Source organism: Rhinolophus hipposideros, assembly GCF_964194185.1.
Source record: "Rhinolophus hipposideros genome assembly, chromosome: 11".
Classification (NCBI taxonomy): domain Eukaryota; kingdom Metazoa; phylum Chordata; class Mammalia; order Chiroptera; family Rhinolophidae; genus Rhinolophus; species Rhinolophus hipposideros.
In genome coordinates, this window is record NC_138057.1 from 36,056,547 (window position 1) to 36,075,695 (window position 19,149).

Below are 19,149 nucleotides of genomic sequence, written 5' to 3' on the forward strand. Positions count from 1 at the left end.
AAACAGAGAGAAGGTAAACAGGGTAATCAGAGATAGGAGAAGCTGATAACTCTTTAAGAAAAGACCTCTAGGTTGCCAGATGAGAGGGGAGTTGGAGGGCTGAGTGTAAAAGGTGAAGGGACTAAGAAGTACAAATTTGTAGTTACAAAAAGTCATGGGGGTGTAAAATACAGCATAGGGAATATAGTTAATAGTGCCAGGTAGACTGTTAATAGTGCCAATAGACTAATTGAGGGGGGCGGGGTTGAATCATAAATTATATAAATGTCTAGCCACTATGCTGAACGCTTGAAATTAATGTTAAATAATATTGAATGTTAACTGTAATTGGGGAAAAAAGACCTCTAGCTAAGCAGAATACAGTATACAATGATGCTTTTGTGTTTCAGTGTATAGAGACATACTGGCTTGTGGCAGAGGGGATTCGTTTTTTATAAGAAGCCACTTTGAATGTGAGAAGGAAACTCCACAGAGCCTGGCCTTCACCAGGGGGGAGGTCTTCCGAGTGGTAGATACGCTGTATGATGGCAAGCTGGGCCACTGGCTGGCCGTGAGGATCGGAAACGAATTGGAGAAAGGCTTAATCCCCAACAAAAGCAGGTATCTGACCCCACATGCCCCTCTTATACACTTTCTCCCCACAAATAAATTGCAATCACCCCCCCCCCAAAAAAAAAAACGATGCAACACATGGCTTCATTATTTGTCTTCATGTCCTCTCCCATCGTCTTCTTCTTGTTTATGAGGAGTGGCCTGGAACTGTGGAATAGCCACCAGCTGGTTTCTGTATTTGGTATCACTCGGTGGGTGGTTGCGACGGGCTGGTGTTTGAACGAATTCCGTGAGGCAAAATCGTGATCGGACATCGAGTAGCTGCAGCACACCAGCACACCTCTCGGATACGCTGCCCCTCTCCAGTGCCTGGCTCTCATCCTCTACCCCAGTGCACACTTGTTGGTTGGCTGGCAGTGGGGAGAATAGGAAAGACACTTGTACTTGGGCACGGGTTTCCTGTCTTGTTTACTGTATGCCGTCCTGTCAGAACAAGCCGCATTTAGTGTGTTTATTGCTGAGCTTCTGGTAGATTTTATGGGAACCCAGCCTTTATCTGCCTCTGTCGGGAAGAGAGAGTCCCCACATTTCCTACACTGGGAAACTTTTTCATTGTCAAGATGCATCTTCTCTAATCCAAGTTCATGAGAAGTACTGAATGACATGCACCTTTTCTAGCTCTAGAGATTTACTTCCTGTGATTTCCTCCTTCAGAGCTGAACAGATGGCCAGTGTTCAGAATGCCCAGAGAGACAACGCTGGTGACAGGGCAGATTTCTGGAGAATGCGCGGCCAGAGATCTGGCGTGAAGAAGAACTTAAGGAAGAGTCGGGAAGACCTAACCGCTGCTGTGTCAGTTAGCACCAAGTTCCCGGCCTATGAGAGGGTTTTGCTACGAGAAGGTGAGGAGGGCAGGTGGGGCCAGGAACTGAACCGACTGGGCTCTGAGCCTCTCTTTCTTCATTTTTAGATTAGAACTGTCAAGTTGAAACTTATCGTTATCATTTAGACCAAAGCCAGGTTATAGAGTTGGAATCATGTTCAAACACAAAATAAGACTAACAAAAAAGTGAGCTGTGCAAACTTGTAAATGGAGGCCTATTTCTACAACCTCAGTTATTTATTTTTTTTCAATACTGCCCTTCAAAAGTTTTTATATATTACCTGTAGCAAAGTTTATCTTTCATGACAGTCAGGGAAATGAAGGCATATTCTTCAGAAAATACCGTGTTTCCCCGAAAATCAGACCTAGCCGGACCATCAGCTCTAATGCGTCTTTTGGAGCAAAAATTAATATAAGACTTTTTGCTCCAAAAGACGCATTAGAGCTGATGGTCCGGCTAGGTCTGATTTTCGGGGAAACATGGTAGCTGGGCTGAATTGGGGGTGGGAGAATACATGCTTTCTTTCATTTAGTCATGTTATCAATAGCCTATAAAATATTTTTGCTTCTTATTTTAACAGCTAAGGAAGTGTGTGTGTTTTCATGGCCTTTCTTGTCTCATTGCAGCTGGTTTCAAGAGACCTGTGGTCTTATTTGGCCCCATAGCAGATATAGCACTGGAAAAGTTGGCAAATGAGTTACCTGACCTGTTCCAAACTGCTAGTAAGTCTGTCAGTGATTTCTTTTTCCTCACAAAATTTTTATTTTGAAAAATACCTATCATACAGAAAAAATGAACACCCATTAACTTTACCTGAAGTCACCATTTTTCCATATACACTCTTCTTCCATAGGCACACACACTTACACACTTTTTAAAATTTCTGAATCATTTGTGCTGGCCTTACCATGATGATCACTTCTTTAGCATAGGGAATATAATCAATCATATGGTAATAACTATGTATAGTGCTAGGTGGGTACTGTTGAGTAACTATGATACACACCTGAAACTAATGTAATATTGTATGTTAGCTATATTTTAATAAAAATCTTATAAAAATAAAAAATAAAATTTCTGAACCATTTGAAAGTTTAAGTTGCAGGCATTATAAATACCTTTGATCCCTGTGAATTTCCTAAGAATAAAGACATTCTCCTCCTACACACCCACACTACCATTATCACAGCCAAGAAATTTAACACCGATACAATAATAGTATTTAGCATGTAGTTAGTTTTTCAAGTTTTCTCAATTGTCCCGATGTAGTCCTTCATGGCTTTTTAAAAAATTCAGAATGCAACCAAGGATCCTGCAATACATTTGATTTTTATGTCTTTCTAGTCATCTCCTTTTTTCTAAATTATTTGGTGACTGATATTTTGAAGAGTTCAAGCCACTTGCCTTACATGTGAGACTGCCTGTTTTCCTCATGATTAGATTTTCATTAAACAGCTGGTGTGGGTCCCTCCCATTGTCTCTCATTAGGTGGCACCTTATCTCAGGCATTGCTCATGGTAGTTTGGGGTATTGGCGTGTCACTGACATTAAACATTATTTAATCCCTTGTTTTTGCTTTCTGCAGAAACAGAACCAAAAGATGCAGGATCTGAGAAATCCAGCGGGGTAGTGCGGTTAAATACCGTACGGCAAATTATTGAACAGGTGAGAAAATTCATCAGAAGGCCATGTTGTCTGAAAGAATTAAGTCATGGTTTGCTGCAGTCTTTTTTAGAATAGAATCTGTGTTTTAATAATCATTAAATGTTAATGATAAAAAAATGAGTGTAAACGCAAGCTGTTTCGTTGTGTGGAAACTAGTCGATAGTCTATAGTAGTGATGTGTTGGTTTTTTGAGTTCTCAGTGTGATACCAAATAACCTGTTAATTCATTTTCTCAGTAATTCTAATAGATTGGTAATAACTGGATATAATGTGAAGAGAAACGTTTTCTGCGTTTTGAATTAAATTGACAAGATTTATCTGATGCAGCCTTTACTCATTGAGACAAACTCTTCGGTGCTATATGATTTTACATGCCATATACATAACGTTTTCCCATTTCTAACAGGATAAGCATGCACTGTTGGATGTGACTCCCAAAGCTGTGGACCTGTTGAATTATACTCAGTGGTTTCCGATTGTGATTTTTTTCAACCCAGACTCTAGACAAGGTGTCAAAACCATGAGACAAAGGTTGAATCCAACATCCAACAAAAGTTCTCGCAAGTTATATGATCAAGCCAACAAGCTTAAAAAAACTTGTGCACATCTTTTTACAGGTAAGTGAAATTTCAAATGTAGTCTCTTTGCTCCAAAGTGAAAATTAGAGAATTGAAAAATTAAGAAGAAATAAGAAACTCATCTGAGTGGAGAACAGTAATCTGAAATACTCTTCATCACTCCTTGAAAAGTAACTAATCCTACAAAATGAGTATATTCGTCTCATGGTGTTTGTACATGTAACTTTGACTTTTCTTTGAAAATGATCATAAAGATACATGACATGCAATAAGTGGTCATTTTGATGAGTGTGGCTGCAAGGCTGGTGATTGAGCCTAGCATGCCACCTAACGCCTACATCTCTGTATCAATTGTGTCATTGTTCTCTCCTTACCATCTGTGCATGCACTAACTTACAAAGTGTTAGGAACTTGTTTTTATTATTAAAAAATGTCCCCACAGTAGAAACTTGAACACTCTGGATATTCAATGATGTTAAGGATTTATTACTCCTGTTTTAGGATGATAATGATATTGTGAATATTTTTTTAAAAAGAGTCCTTGTCTTTTAGAAATGTTTACTAAATAAAATAGTTATGGATGACCTAATATATATTTACAGGTGATGTAATATGACGTCTAGGATTTCATAAGTAATCTTTAGGGAGGAGAGTGAGTAGGGCTGTAGACAAGACTGGCCAGGAGCTGAGAATTGCTGAACTGGGCCATAGGTGATGGGTACACAGGAGTTCATGAAACTGTTCTCTCTACTTTTGTGTATGTTTAAATTTCCCATAATAGAGTCTTTTTTTTAAAGTTCCTGAAATGAAGACCCACCACTACTCATGAAAGTAAAATGATTTAAGAATATGATAAGTTTTATTAATTGAATATGTCCCCTACTGATATAAGTGACTAGTTTTGTGAATATGGTATAATTAAGGGCTTACAGGGTTATTGAAGTTGTGGGTCATGCAAGGTTGTGGGAGCCACATGAGACTGTCCGGATGTAATATCTTTGGGACAATGATAGTTCTTTTGAATCCAGCACCAATCGTTATCGGCCTGTGTCATATTTAGCATCTCTGACACTGAGGGAGGGGAGGGTGTAAATGAGTGTATGTCCACCTTAAACTCTTGTTCTACTGTCACTGGCTTTTCTTGTTGAAGACTGAATGCACTACATACCACTACGGTGAAATACTGTAACAGGTCTTTTAGCCAAATGCAAAGGGAGTCGTCCATCGTCAACTAGAATTTTGTGAATGTAGACTCATAAAAGCTTGTGCTTTTGATTTATTCATACATAATCTTTCCTCTGTTGTTTGTACTGCCAGTAATAATAATAATGGTAATAATACTATAACAATAGTAGTCATTATTATTTTTTATTATAGTAATAGCTAATAGTGGAACAGCCTTTCCTGTGCCCTGTCTTATTGGACAATGAGAAAGGTGACTTTTGCAAAGTCACACATCTAATGTATAGTTAAGCCCAATCTGAAACTGGTGTCTCTGACTCTGTGTCCCATATTCTATATATGTGACAGCACAGACGTATTTTTCTAATGCTGAAAGGTATCACATAGTGCAATTCCTCCATTTAACAGATAATTTGTCCATTTAACTAACACTCACGTGGTTGTGGCATGTTAAGCCTACGTCTACTTCGTTACTCCCCACTCTCCACCTTCACTTAAGTCCGTTGAATGGCTAGGCTTTTCTCAGAGAGCTGAATTTGGGGTTCATGTGAGGATACGAGACACCAGGAAAGGCGGTAATGGGCTGTGGAGGAAGAAGCAGGCTGAAGGAGGCTGGTGAAGCAGGGGAGGCAGGGCAGAAGCTTAGCCAGTGACTCTCGGGCCCTCCCTTTATCCAGCTTGGAGTCAGCATCATTTGCTCTTTGGAGTCCAGACCACAATTGCTGGCTGCGTCTGATCGAGGACCTGGAGGGGCTCATGTGCGTAGAGGGTTTGACAAATCCTGATTCAGCTCCCGAACAGATTATGAGATCCTTTAACACGAGGACCGTACATTACCCAGCTCTGTGTGCCAAAGGCAGCCTTGGGCCTAGCCAATGGGCAGGGCCTCACCGTGACTTAATGAGAACTACCTCTGGCACACCACACCATTTCTTGCCTAAGCTAATCAACAGGTTGAAATTTTTACAATAACTAGAGTCCGAGGCAGGAATGGAAATGTAGCGTCCAGTTTCACCTAGAACTTTGAAGTGACCTGCTCTCACCATAAGTTGCCAGCTCTGCTATGGAATTATGCAGTCTTCAAGGACAGATGAAGCAGGGAGCAGATAACTGTTACCCACAAGCCCCAGCTGTCCACCCATGGCCTTTTACAGTATTCTTCTAAACTTCTACGTGGGAGTCTTCAAAGCCGCATGGATGGCCCGCCGCACTAAGTGCTTCCTGTTCCCCAAGTCTCACTCAGCCAGACCACGTGGTAATTGTGTTGCTCCAGAGTCAGAGAGGTTTTTTTTTAGTTGATTTTAAATTTATGGCATTTTTATGAATTAATAAGTAGGAATAATAGAGCTGCTTTGATGAACACATAATTCAAAACCAAGAGTTGTGTTTCCTGTAGTCTCGCGAAGCTCAATATCCTCTTTACCTTGTTGCACAGTAACAAGAAAATCCCATTTCCTGCAGATGAGTAATGATGACAGTGTTATGGTGGTTGTCCTTGCAAACTCAAGGTACTCCACAATTAAGTGGAGATGAGAAAAGCAGCTTTGTTCTGAGATTTGCCCAAAAGCAAGTTAACTTGTCAACCTAAGTTAAAATGGTAGGTTGACCCCTCCCACCCCCAACTTAAAATGTTTTGTTATAGAATACATTTGCATGTACATGTCAAAGCAGTTATTTATTAAAACATAAAGTTTGAATTACATCTTTTCTTGGAATTCCTGAAGCACTCAGTTCATGGTTTAAAGACCATGGAAATGGAACTGTGAACTTAAAGACCCACGCAGGGCCACCCTATGTGTAAAATTATGGGATTTTTAAAGTACCACAGGGTTTTTTAGCACTTTTATAAGCTTTCACAGGTTTCGTGAGTATGAAATTTGTTCAGTTCAGTCCAGAGACTCTGGAAATGCTGAACAAACACTACTGATTACTATTAGTGATACTACTTTATACTTATTATCTGTCAATGTTACATATTATAAAAATAGTTCTGTGTCGTTATATACTTTTTGAAAAAGCTTTGGGGGGAAAAATTGATCTTGTATTATACCAGCTGAAAGAACCAATTGTTGGTTTCTCGAGGGAATGTAGAGACTCTGGAGACCACAGGAAGTAGATGGAAGATGTTGGGCTGTCGGGCCAGGCACCTTGATTGACATTTGCCTGTTTAAGAGGGCGTCCCTGCCACATGAATAGCTTAACTGAGATTAATTTACATATCCTACAATTCACTCATTTAAAATGTACAATTCAGTGGTTTTTAGTATATTCAGAGTTGTACAGCCATCAATTTTAGAACATTTTCATCACCCCAAAAAGAAACCCCATGCCCATTAGCAGTCATTCCCAGTTCCTCCCTCCGTCCCCGTCCAGCCTTAAATCTCGCCTTTTGCTGTTGTTCTTGGCACTTCCGAACCTCCTTGGCTGGAGAGGGAGGAGTAACCACACGGGTGCCAGGGCTGGGAATGGATCTCCTCAAAGTTCCAGGACTCCCGGCTGAGATCTAATAAGCAGAGGCCAACAGTAAACCAAAGGTATTGATTCCAAGTCAAAGGAAAATAACGTCATAGTTGTGCGCCTACCTGTTAAAGAGAGGTCAAGTGCATGAGTTAGATGTTAGCAACCTAATCAGATATTACCTTTATATGGGGCTTAGGAAATTAGCAACAGTGAAGTTCTTTTCTTTTTTCTTTTTCTTTTCATGTACTTGACTCAATGTCAAATCAGCAAGAGGTTTTATGACCTTTTTCGTTTTATCAGGGGGCACGAACATATTTTCTGCTTTCATAAATGGCCCTTTCAACATTAGGTTTTCCTCATGATAAATATAGACTATACTCAGAAAATTCCTGCTTAAAGCTCAAAAAGGCAGTTTAATATTCCGTATGCAATGGATACAAATCACTCATTTTGTCTCTGGGGTGTACAGTCTCACTTCTGTACTTAAGTATTATGGAATCACGTTTTACCCAAGAGCACAAAAAAGTCTGCAAAGTACCATAGTAAGGCTGGAAAAGTCCAAGAAATCAAGGTTAATTTTCCTTGAGTTGTCCAATGTATCAGTGTATTCTAATGCTGTAAATAATTAATAACCAGGGAAATTGTAAGCTTAATTCAGGATTTTCCAAGGTCAGTGTTAGAACTTCTTAAATGAAAGAAAGCATAGTTGCTTACAAAATTATTTTCATGGTTCTTTTTTGGCTATCTATAGTGAATTATGTAGACTTCAGGATAGATGGAGCAGGGTGCTGAACAACTTTTACCAGCAAGCCCCAACTTTCTTTTGGGTGTTATACAGAATGCTATACCCTCTAATATAAGTCTTTGGAATTGTAGTAAAACCAGAAAAAAAAAATCCTAATTTCCCTGCTGTTTGATCTTTTAGGTCCATTTTAATTAGTTATTCTGGACCAGTTTACTTGTCTGGTTTATCCCCACTTGGCCCCTAAATACATATTGCTGAAGAATGATTTGCATATGTTGTACTTGCCTGTATTTTATATTGGTGCTCTAACTTCATGTTTTTAGATAGATGGGCTGTGTCATGCAGTGGCAAAGGCCATAGGCTCTAAAAGCACACTTCTGAGTTTGCATCTAGTCCCTCTTCAGTTATTTGGAGTGAGGCTTGGGGCTGGTTACTTTCACTGTTGTGCCTGTTTCTCATCTGTAACATGGGGATGATGGCAATTCCTACCTCACAAGGTTTGTGTGAGCCTGAAATGAGCTAATCCGTGTAAGGTATTTGGAAGAGTGCTTGGTCAACCCGTAGCAAGTGCTATTCTGTAAGATATGTTTTGTTCTGAGTAGAAACTGTACATTACTTAAATATACACCTGTATGTATATTCTGAAATGTTTAACACTATCAAAATAGTATACATTTAAATGTTACCTTCAGTATTTTATTGGAGCTATCCAGCACATTAGTGAATAGTTTTCTTATTTATATAATATGCATGTCTATGTAATGATCTTTAAAATATGGTACTTTTGTATTTGTTTTAGATGTGTTTGCTCCTGGAAATATATTCTTTAAAAACATATATACATATATGTATGTATGTATGTGTGTGTGTGTGTATATATATATATATATACACACACACACATACATATATGTATATATGTTTTTAAAGAATATATTAAAAACATATATATATACACATATATATATGTGTATAAAAATATATATATATTTTATGTATATATATGTATATGTTTTTAAAAACATATGCATATATGTTTTTAAAGAATATATTAAAAACATATACACATATATATATGTGTATAAATATATATATACACATACATATATATATGTATGTGTGTGTGTGTATATATATATACACACACACATACATACATATATGTATGTGTATATATGTATTTTTAAGGTAACTTTTCTGAAAAATAGACATTCTTAAAAGAAATCCGTCCATTTTTGGCTTTATAAGATCCATACGTAATGTAAATTCAATTTAAAGGGATTTAGTATTTAAATATGTGCGAACTTTCTCTTGATTTGCCAAAGTTTTAACTCAGAAATGGGTATAAATTACGTCAAATAAGTTTTTACGTAAACATTGCTCTGGAAATTGATGCAAACATTTTTGCCTACATTTCTATAGCTACAATCAACTTAAATTCAGCCAACGATAGCTGGTTTGGCAGCTTGAAGGACGCAATTCAGCATCAGCAAGGAGAAGCAGTTTGGGTCTCTGAAGGAAAGGTATGTGGCCTAGATACTCTGCTGTGAGGTGAGAGTTCGCGTTTTGAATCTTTTCTCAAGAGGATAGTGAATGTAGTAAAGCCATGCCCATTTGAAGTGATTTCAACATATGAGCTAATCAAGTTTGAAATTTTATAAATTCTCTGAAAAAGTAATAAAATGAAGGGGCTTTTAAAAGAAAAGCAGAATGTGATATATGCAACCCTACATTCACTTCCTTTTTACTTTTAACGTAGTAACTAGTATTGTGTTCCAAGCACACTAATCAGAGCTTACAAGATCTCTAGCTGAGCTCCACGGCTTACAAAGGACGGGGGAAACTCAGAGTGGAGGTGAGAGGTGAGGTGGAGGGGCATGTGGAACATGGTTAAAAATTAATGGAAAGAAGAAAAATGAATGGAGGTGGAATCATTTGCTGAGAAAGAAGGTTGGCAGAGAATGTGTCCTAGGCATTTGAGTAGATGATAAAAGGGTGTTAGGAAACTCATATAGGCTTCTAAAATTGGCTAGCTTCTCATCGGTGGATGTAGTTTACGCACAACTGTACTGCAGGGAGGATGCAGAGAGAGAGAGTGTATAATTTCCTGTGGCTTTAGGAGCCTTTGGTGCTCATCTTCTGTAGTCCCGCTGAACTGAGTAGCTGGTGAGACTTTAGAGGTACAGTTTCATTGTGGAAGCGAGTCAATAGCCAATGAACTGGTTGAGTCCTAGACTTGCCCTTTGGGAACCACATGTTTAGTCGAGGTGTCTAGTATCTCCTGAGCCCTTACAGCACGCTAAGACTCTGTGCTAGCCTCCGTGGTGACAAGTTGAATAGGACAGAGCTTCTGCCCTCAAGGATTTGAGAATCTGGTGGCTGAATGAAGAGGTGTGCAGCACAAGACAGTATGCATTTATGCCTAGGAGACAAGTACCAGCAGAAGAAGCTTGAGAGAAGCCAGATTCTGGAAGAAAAGCACAACAGTCTGAGGAGTGAGAAAGCGTGACACAGTAGCAGTGTATAGGATGGACAGTAGCGAGCATAGATAGGGTGGAGAGTTCCTAATTTGAGTCCCTGCACAAAAATTAACAGTTATTTAAAGCCAAGTGATTTCAGGAAAATAAAGGTGACTTTCCTTTCTAGAACATGTCACGGTTTCAGTCACTTGGCTGTGCCCTTGGGAATTTTCTTGAGTCCCCACTCCCATGAGCCAATGGCACACACCACTGACCCTCCGAAACAAATTCCTCTAGATGGAAGGGATGGATGATGACCCTGAAGACCGCATGTCCTACTTAACCGCCATGGGCGCGGACTATCTGAGTTGCGACAGCCGCCTCATCAGTGACTTTGAAGACACCGACGGCGAAGGAGGCGCCTACACTGACAATGAGCTGGATGAGCCAGCTGAGGAGCCGCTGGTGTCTTCCATCACCCGCTCCTCGGAGCCGGTGCAGCATGAGGAGGTGAGGCGAGGCAGGCCACAGGCTGCGAGGCCACGGGCAGGAAAAGGAGGTTCTGGTGTTTCACTTGAATTCTTCTCGACAGCTGTTAATTCAGGGTGCTGTAGAAGGTATTCCTAAGGGTTGAAACAGATGACTTCTAGGGAGTCTCATTCCAAGTTAATGCCTGCATGACGGCAGTAGTGGTCCATGGGAAAGCGGGGCAGGAACCAGGCGCTGGGAGACGATGAGTGATCGGCACTCCTCACACCGATGCCCTTGGGCATGAGGGTAACCTGAACGGCCTTATGAGCCGACGTCCAAATTACAGGTGGAACATGATTTTTTAAATACAATATTGTTGTATTTACTTGTAACCTTTGATTAGGTCTCTCTCTCTCTCTCTCTCTGTACTCTTAGGTATCCTTGCCTTTTCTTCTCCATCCTACCTTTAACCTTTCTAATCTTGCCAAAGCTCCTGAGTGTTTCCCCATCAGTTTCCTTCTCTCTTGTATTTCAATTTTTGAATTGAGTTTGTAATCAAATATACGCCTGATCACATATACAGTGCATCCACGGGCCAGTGAGTAGACAGCTTCTGTGATCCTAGAAATCACATCGACAAGCACTGAGTTAAAACCAGAGCGATTATTAGTTGCACCTCAGAGAATATTGGGATAATGATCTTCGTAGGTGAGATTATCCATATAATTGGATAATTATTGCGATGGACTTCCCTTTAGCCATTTAGCTCATTTCAGTGAATGCTTTTATTCTTTATGAAACAGAAGTTCTGAAAATTAAGTTGAAGGTGGGGATAAAATCCACCATGACAAAAAATTAGTGTATACCACTGGACAACTTACAGAGAGTAAATTAACTCCTCAATGTCTACAGATATAGATAATCTAATGCTTAAAAAATGTTAACAGCTGTATGTGACGAAAGAGATTTTAGACTTTAGCTTTAGACTTGTTTTGTACTTTTAATGAAGAGACTACAACAGTGGATGCATTTAGTTGAAAAATGTACCTTAAGCATTTGGTAATGGAAGTATGCCTGGTATCTGCCTTTACAGTAAAGAAGCACTGAGTCAGTATCTCAGCTTATACAGGTTATGAGCCTCAGATCTGAACTTATGCCGAGTCCTCAGAACTCCAGCAGAGCAGACGAGTGCTCCTTTCTCTCTGCTGGGATGTTCTTGTTGTGCATGAACCTTTATGTCTTGTAGAGCATAAGGAAACCCAGCCCAGAGCCACGAGCTCAGATGAGGAGGGATACTAGCAGAGATCAACTTAGGGACAATAGCCCGCCCCCGGCATTCAAACCAGAGCCGCCCAAGGTACGTGGCTGGGAAGCCCAGCGTGGGAAGGAAAAGGAAGCAGACGCCCCTGGAGCTCCCGACATAGCCAGGAAAGAGCACGCACAATCAGATGGTGTTGAATTATGTTGTTGACTATCTCTATCAGAACCTGCCTTTTGGGCCTATTGGGTGAATCCAAAAATTAGAGAAGGGTGAAAAGATAGGAAGGAGGGAAAGGAAGGCTTAGGAGAGTGTACAATTTTAGGATTGTTAGTATTTTTTAATTAATTAATTGATGTAGAAAGGGAAGTTTGACAAATACTGCGTGCTCAGAATCAGCTATCTCAGAATCTGTTTTTCTTTTTCTGTCCAATTAGAGTTTTCTGCCCACAATCTGAAATAGATGCACCAGAAAATCCTTACTGATGATTTGCTAAAAAAAAGAAAAAAAAAAAAAAGAAAAAGAAACCAGTCACCACCATTGCTTATAATGCCTCTTATTATGATGGCAGCTTAATTGATTTTTTAAAATAAATCGCTATCCGGAACAGAATCAGTTATCAGAACACAGGGGTGTATGTCATATGATTCTTTGTCTCCTCTTTGAATCAAAGCTATGACTATAGTTTTTACCTTACAACCCAATCAAATTTCTCCATTTAACTCAATATTTTAGATGAGACGAAAGTAATAATTGATTACGTGAGCTATCAAATATAATTAGTGACCTCATCCAATATATTAGTGAAAATTTACAAGCAAGCCTAGGATCGAAGTATGGAAGGAGAGTGGCCGTTAGCGTGATATGCCCTCCCCACTCCCACCCCAGTCTCATTCGTGACTGAACTTGGGCCTCACCTCCAGGCCAGGGCATGTGCCCTCAGTGTGGTGTGAACTCAGGGACCCTCTCTTCCATCCTGAAGCCTGACTTGTTCTGAGGTCACCTTCCAAATTCGAATTTCCTCCAGTATGATATAGTTCTGGTCTACCTCTAGCACATGCAGGGCTCGCAGCACTTCCTCAGAATCCTCTTCGTTTCCAGAGCTCGTCATACTCTTCTGTAGGCCGTGAGGTAGGGATCAGGGTGCCCGCCCAGTGGCTGTTTGCCCTGCCATATTTGATTCTTTGTCGGAATGGTATTTGTTGACCACCATTGGAAACTGATCAGGAAATGGAGTGTATTAAATCACTAATATAGATGTGAAAATAAGCTGAAAGCCCAAGGTAAAAATAATGTCATTGCTCTCTGCAGGCCAGAACCCAGAACCGAGAAGAGTCCTTTGACTATTCCAGGTCCTACGAATACAAGTCAAACTCCCCCCCAGCTGTTGCTGGGAACGAAATTCCCGGCGCATCTGCCAAGAGTCATCCTCCTCCTATTGCAGCGAAACCTGCCTTTGGCCGGTCTATACTGAAGCCCTCCACACCCGTCCCTCCTCCGGAGAGTGAGGAGGTCGGAGAGGGCAGTGAGGAGCAAGATAACACACCCAAGTCTGTCTTGGGCAAAGTGAAAATATTTGAGAAGATGGATCACAAGGCAAGATTACAGAGAATGCAAGAGCTCCAAGAAGCGCAGAATGCAAGGGTAATTGTTTGTACACCATTAGGTTATCTTAGCGCGTCAACAGTCCGTGTTTTAAATGGGCTTCATTTCAGTATAACGATTCGCAGTCCTTTTTCCACTGCCAGCGACATAAAAGGGATGTTCACATGCATGACACCAAAGGCACATCCTGTGTGTGTCATTTGCAGACTGTCAGCGATTTGTGCTTCCCTGTTTCTTCCCATCAAGAAAGCCTCACACGATAGGTGAATAAAATTCTGCTCTTTGTACTTCAGAACTTTATGTCGGGTTCTGGAATGTGTGACACAAGAATCAGCGCCTCTCAGGAGTTATTGTCTGTTAAAACATTTGGTATGTTTGTTCGCAGAGTTCTAATCTGCTCCCAGATTTGCCATTGTAGAAACCAAGCAAATCTTGGGTTCTCCAATTGATACGTCCATAAATTGTACTTTCTGATACTATTTGTATTTTTGTACCACGTGCAGATATAACCTTTCAAAAGTCAAAGAATTTATGTAAAGGTCTGTGGAGCATATTGTGCCCAGTGGACCTGGGAGTTTTCTTCATTTAAGTTTGTCACAACATCAGCAGTGATTCTTGGCATTTTTCTTTCTTTCTTTTCTTTTAGTGTGGTAAAATATATACAATATAAAATTTCCCATTTTAACCACTTTTAAGTATTTGTTGGTATTAAGTACATTCACATTCTTGTGCAACTATCATGTTTCCCCGAAAATAAGACCTAGTAGGACAATCTGCTCTAATGCATCTTTTGGAGCAAAAATTAATATAAGACCCAGTCTTATTTTACTATGATATAAGACCTGGTCTCATATAATATAATACAATATAATATCAGGACTCATATTAATTTTTGCTGCAAAAGAAGCATTAGAGCTGATTGTCCGGCTAGGTCTTATTTTCGGGGAAACAGGTATCTCCACCATCCATCTCCAGAACTTTTTCATCCTCCCCAACTGAAACTCTACATCTATTAAACTATTAAATGGTTATTCCCCATTTGACACCTGCCCCCATCGGCCCCTGGTAATCATTCTTTTTCTTTTTTTTCCTGTGTGATTTTGACTAACAACCTCCTATAATGGGAATCATACAATATTTGTCCATCTGTGACTGGCTTCTTTCACTTAGTATAATGTCCTCAAGATTCAGCCATGTTGTAGCATGTGTCAGAATTTCATTGCTTAAAACATTTTTCCTTTTTGACATGTACCACTGGACATCACACAGCAGCATGGAAACTAGAGAGTTGCTTCAGGTTTTCTTCTTCTCCTTGAAATGGCATTGGAAAATGGGACCAGCAGAAAATCAACAAGTTGACTATCTAATGGTTCATTCTTTCCCTCTTATTATTTTTTTCCTTAATCACCACAGATTGAAATTGCTCAGAAGCATCCGGATATCTATGCAGTTCCGATGAAAACCCACAAGCCAGATCCTGGCCTGCCCCAGTACTCAGGGTAAGGGCTGCTTGGCAGGTAAAGGTCTACAAGAGGGGCTTTCCTAGGACTTGGACTCCTAATAATTTTTTTTTTACCTGCATTTCAAAGTAATAAGATTTTTTTTGTTTGTGGTTAACTTATTTAGACAAATTTAATTGTAAAGATTACAGAATCAAAATTTCATGGTGATTTTGCTTGTGTGCAAAAACTCTGACAAAGTGTAATCATTGATATTTCAAGTCAGTCCCCTTTGACACACTGGAGCACAGATAGGTGAAACTGTGTTAGGATAATAACACATGAGCAAAATTCCTGGGGCCTAGACCTGTTTTGTTGCTACTGTTTCTGGGCTCTTAGCCAAGCTCCTTAATTCCTTTCCATCACTTAGCAAAGTCAGGCCACTTGGGCTGAACTGTGGTCTGAAGGGAGGGTAACAATCCATTGACTGGTATTAGTAAGATGCTGCGTTTAAAAAATGCTACATAAGCACTAGGAATTACCACAGCATCTTCCTGTTGAGGTTTTACACTGGATCGTTTCCTGCTTCCGAGAATAGTAAACAAATAAGTAAATAAATCACATTTCTTGTAGCTCTTTTGACTGGAAGCTAGAGTGTAGTTTCACAGCAATGGAAAACTAACGGCAAATGTCTCTACCTATTGAACTGTGGCCCTTGTGCCAATGAACTTAGAGTTGGAGAGCCCCCACCCCCTGGGTCTAGCTAGGGAATACCTAGGTTAGGGATGGGAGCACCTTGCTGTCTTCCTCTCTCACTACCCAGGTGGGCATCAGCCTTGACCTATTTATTCCCATCCCCACCCCCATAACTGTGAACCTGAAGTGAGGCCAGGAGTGTCCCTGGGTTGTCAGTACAGAGTGTGGCTCAGGGGTAAGCCATCTTGGGTGATTGCACACTGAGCATTTAGCCCTCTCAATGTGTTTTTTAGTTCCAGACCCCCTGAGCCACAGAAAGGTCCTTCCAGACTCTATCAAGATGCCAGAGGAAGTTATGGAAGTGATGTGGAGGAGGAAGAATACCGCCAGCAGCTGTCAGAACACTCAAAGCGCGGTTATTATGGCCAGGCATCCCGGTACCGGGACACAGAATTGTAGATGTCTGAGAATTGACTCTGATGTACCCCGCTGCTGCCACCTCAGAGCAGCACACCTGTGGAGCCACGGGATGTTCTTTCCAGTTAAAATGCACTGTGCAAATGTGGGACCTTGAGCTCCCATCCAGGGGACAGCCAATGCAAATTCAGAACTGACGTCTCTATTTGTGGGACTGGGTCTGGGGAGATTATGGCTTTTTGCTCAGAATTCAGAGAAACACTACAGTTTGATACTGTTACCTGCTTCAGTGGACCAAAATCTGTATTAATTCTGTTTGCATATTTTTAACATGTATATTAAGAAGTAATAACTATTTTTCCTCATTAATAGCTGTCTGTCTTCAAGAACTGTTTCAGTGTGAGACAAAATGTAAAAAAAGGAATAAAAATACTGTCGGACTCCAACTAAATTCAAAGAAGTATTTTATTACAACTCTATAAGTGCCTTTGATGAGAAGTGTCTTAAATTTTCTCCCTTTGAAGCTTTATGCAAAGCCATAATGGACTATAAAACCTTTTGATTAAATTTTTGTACCAGTTTAATAGCTATGGTTTCCTCTGCACTGTGTCATCTTTTCAAGGCGTATGTCTTTGTAATATTTTCCACAAATTCTGACTGTATATATCAGAGCTATTATTGGTAGTTTGGCTACCAGTGCTAAACAGCTTGAAGACCAAGATATAAGTATAGAAATTTTGTTTGTATAAAACTATGTGCTCCACAAAAGCAGATACTCAAGAAAACCACATTTTATTTCCAAAAGTGTGTGTATTGACAACAGTTTTATAATTTAATAAAAAGGAGGACATTGCAATCAATTAATTTGCTTTGTGTTGGATTTCTACACTAATTTCTTCGCGCCCCCCCCCCCCTTTTTCCACCTCCCCCTGCCCCACTCCTGCCCCATTGTTTCTCAGTCTAGTGTAGGACACAGCTCCCTGGCCCATGCTGGTATTATGAGCCTTGCACTTCCCCCGGCTGAGGCAGTCCGTCGTTGGTTGGCTGCTCACAGCAGCTCAGGGCAGCTCTCGCAGGCTGGCTCACAGCAGCACTCAGCAGCCCCCCCCCCCCCCCCCCCCCCCCCCCCCGCAGTTCACACCAACCTCCAACCTCCAGCTGCTCAAGGCAGCCCAGCTCCAAGGAGAGCTGTTGTTCACAATCTTAGCTGTAGAGGGCGCAGCTCACTGGCCCATGTGGGAATCGAACCGGCGACCTCGGTGTTAGGAGCATGGCGCGCCAACCATCTGAGCCACTGGGCTGGACCCTAATTCTTATTTTTAAATGTAACTTTTATTTCACTTACTAATCGTAAAAGTGAGAACATGCCCACTGCTGAACATTGGAAAATGGAGATGTAGGACAAACAAAAATTACCAATAATCCCATTCCTCATAATTTTGGTGCATTCCCTCCAGTTATACAGAGGTTGGCCCAAAAGTGTATACACTTTTTTAAGAAAGGAAAAATACGATATTAAAATTGTAATGGTCAATACATACTGACAACAAAAGATGAATACAAGTCATGTTTACTTCCGCAATTAGAAGAGGTGCTCAAAGTGGTTACCATCAGTGTAATTTTAATATAGTTGTTTTCCTTTCTTAAAATGTGTATACATTTTTTTTGGTACCCTCTGTATATTTGTGGATATCTGTGTGTGTTATATTTGGGGTAAACTGTGTTTGCAGTTTCTTAGTTTTTCTATTTAACGTTCTATTATGAACATTGCTCTCAGGTAGTTAAAACTCATGCAAACATCATTACAAATAACTAAAATAATACGTTGTGTGACTGCTCCATCAATAGACTGCTGCTATAATTGGCTGTATTGTTGCCAGTATTTTTCCCTCTTTTACATGAAATATGCCTCTGTATATAATCCATTTTTTAATATCAATGATCAACATTTCAATCCTTTCCTGCAGGTAGATTTCTCAGAAGTGGAATTACTGAGCAAAAGCATAAGAACATTTTTAAGGCTCTTAATGTTTATTGCCAGATTGCTTCCTAGAAAAGTTGCATCAATTTATACTCCCACATTCACTCTTTAAAGCCTAAAATATGTTTAGAATTTAAGCAAGACAGCTTAGAACTTTAGGCTTGTATGAATCAAAAGTATACTGAATTTAGGAAAGGAAGAATCTTGGTCATATTAATGGTCTTTTACAATATGAATTGACATAAAAGCATTAAGCTTGTGTTTTAGTCGAGTGAGAAATTCAGCTTACTCATAACTGAGTTACATGATAAATACATCCTCAGTTGTGTCTCTCTCAATCTGGGTGCTGAAATTCATGAACCCTGTAGTTCAGAACCTTGAATTTCTGAGCAGTCCTCAAAGCACTGACTCAAGTCTGCATATTCTGTAAATGAAAGGCACTTTTGTGGATAGAAAAAACACAGTGGTTAAATACGTGATGATTTAATTTGCTTATGTCCTTCGTATACAGGAATGAGACCTTTTGCAAACGCAGGGAGGGAAGGAGGCTCTTCAGCAGGAGCTGGGCTGTCATCTGGATCCAGCACCTTTTTGTGATACCTCAAGTGGTGCATAATGTCCCATAATGTCCCCACAGTGTGCCTGAGAGACCACCAGTCTCTGCCCCCCCCCTTTCCATTCATATTCTGCTTTGTTCAGGGAAGGATTTCAGGCTGCCTACAATATATGTGTAGTACAATTAAGGAAAAAATGGGA

General features: G+C 40.2%; 1 protein-coding gene across 5 annotated transcripts in view; it reads left to right on the forward strand.

The window, feature by feature from the left end:
* TJP2 (tight junction protein 2) overlaps nucleotides 1-17,276 on the forward strand; it is a 112,546-nt gene extending 95,270 nt beyond the window's left edge. For 3 of the 5 annotated variants that reach the window (XM_081066259.1, XM_081066262.1, XM_081066258.1), the window contains 11 exons: nucleotides 390-600; nucleotides 1,267-1,454; nucleotides 2,063-2,158; nucleotides 3,022-3,101; nucleotides 3,508-3,718; nucleotides 9,489-9,589; nucleotides 10,823-11,035; nucleotides 12,243-12,353; nucleotides 13,567-13,899; nucleotides 15,274-15,359; nucleotides 16,289-17,276. In XM_081066259.1, coding sequence (XP_080922385.1) covers nucleotides 390-600; nucleotides 1,267-1,454; nucleotides 2,063-2,158; nucleotides 3,022-3,101; nucleotides 3,508-3,718; nucleotides 9,489-9,589; nucleotides 10,823-11,035; nucleotides 12,243-12,353; nucleotides 13,567-13,899; nucleotides 15,274-15,359; nucleotides 16,289-16,454 — 1,796 coding nt within the window. In that variant the 3' untranslated portion in view covers nucleotides 16,455-17,276. The remainder of the gene's footprint in view (nucleotides 1-389; nucleotides 601-1,266; nucleotides 1,455-2,062; nucleotides 2,159-3,021; nucleotides 3,102-3,507; nucleotides 3,719-9,488; nucleotides 9,590-10,822; nucleotides 11,036-12,242; nucleotides 12,354-13,566; nucleotides 13,900-15,273; nucleotides 15,360-16,288) is intronic. The other 2 variants (XM_081066261.1, XM_081066260.1) reach the window with 1 other exon arrangement.
* Nucleotides 17,277-19,149: the final 1,873 nt, after the last annotated feature.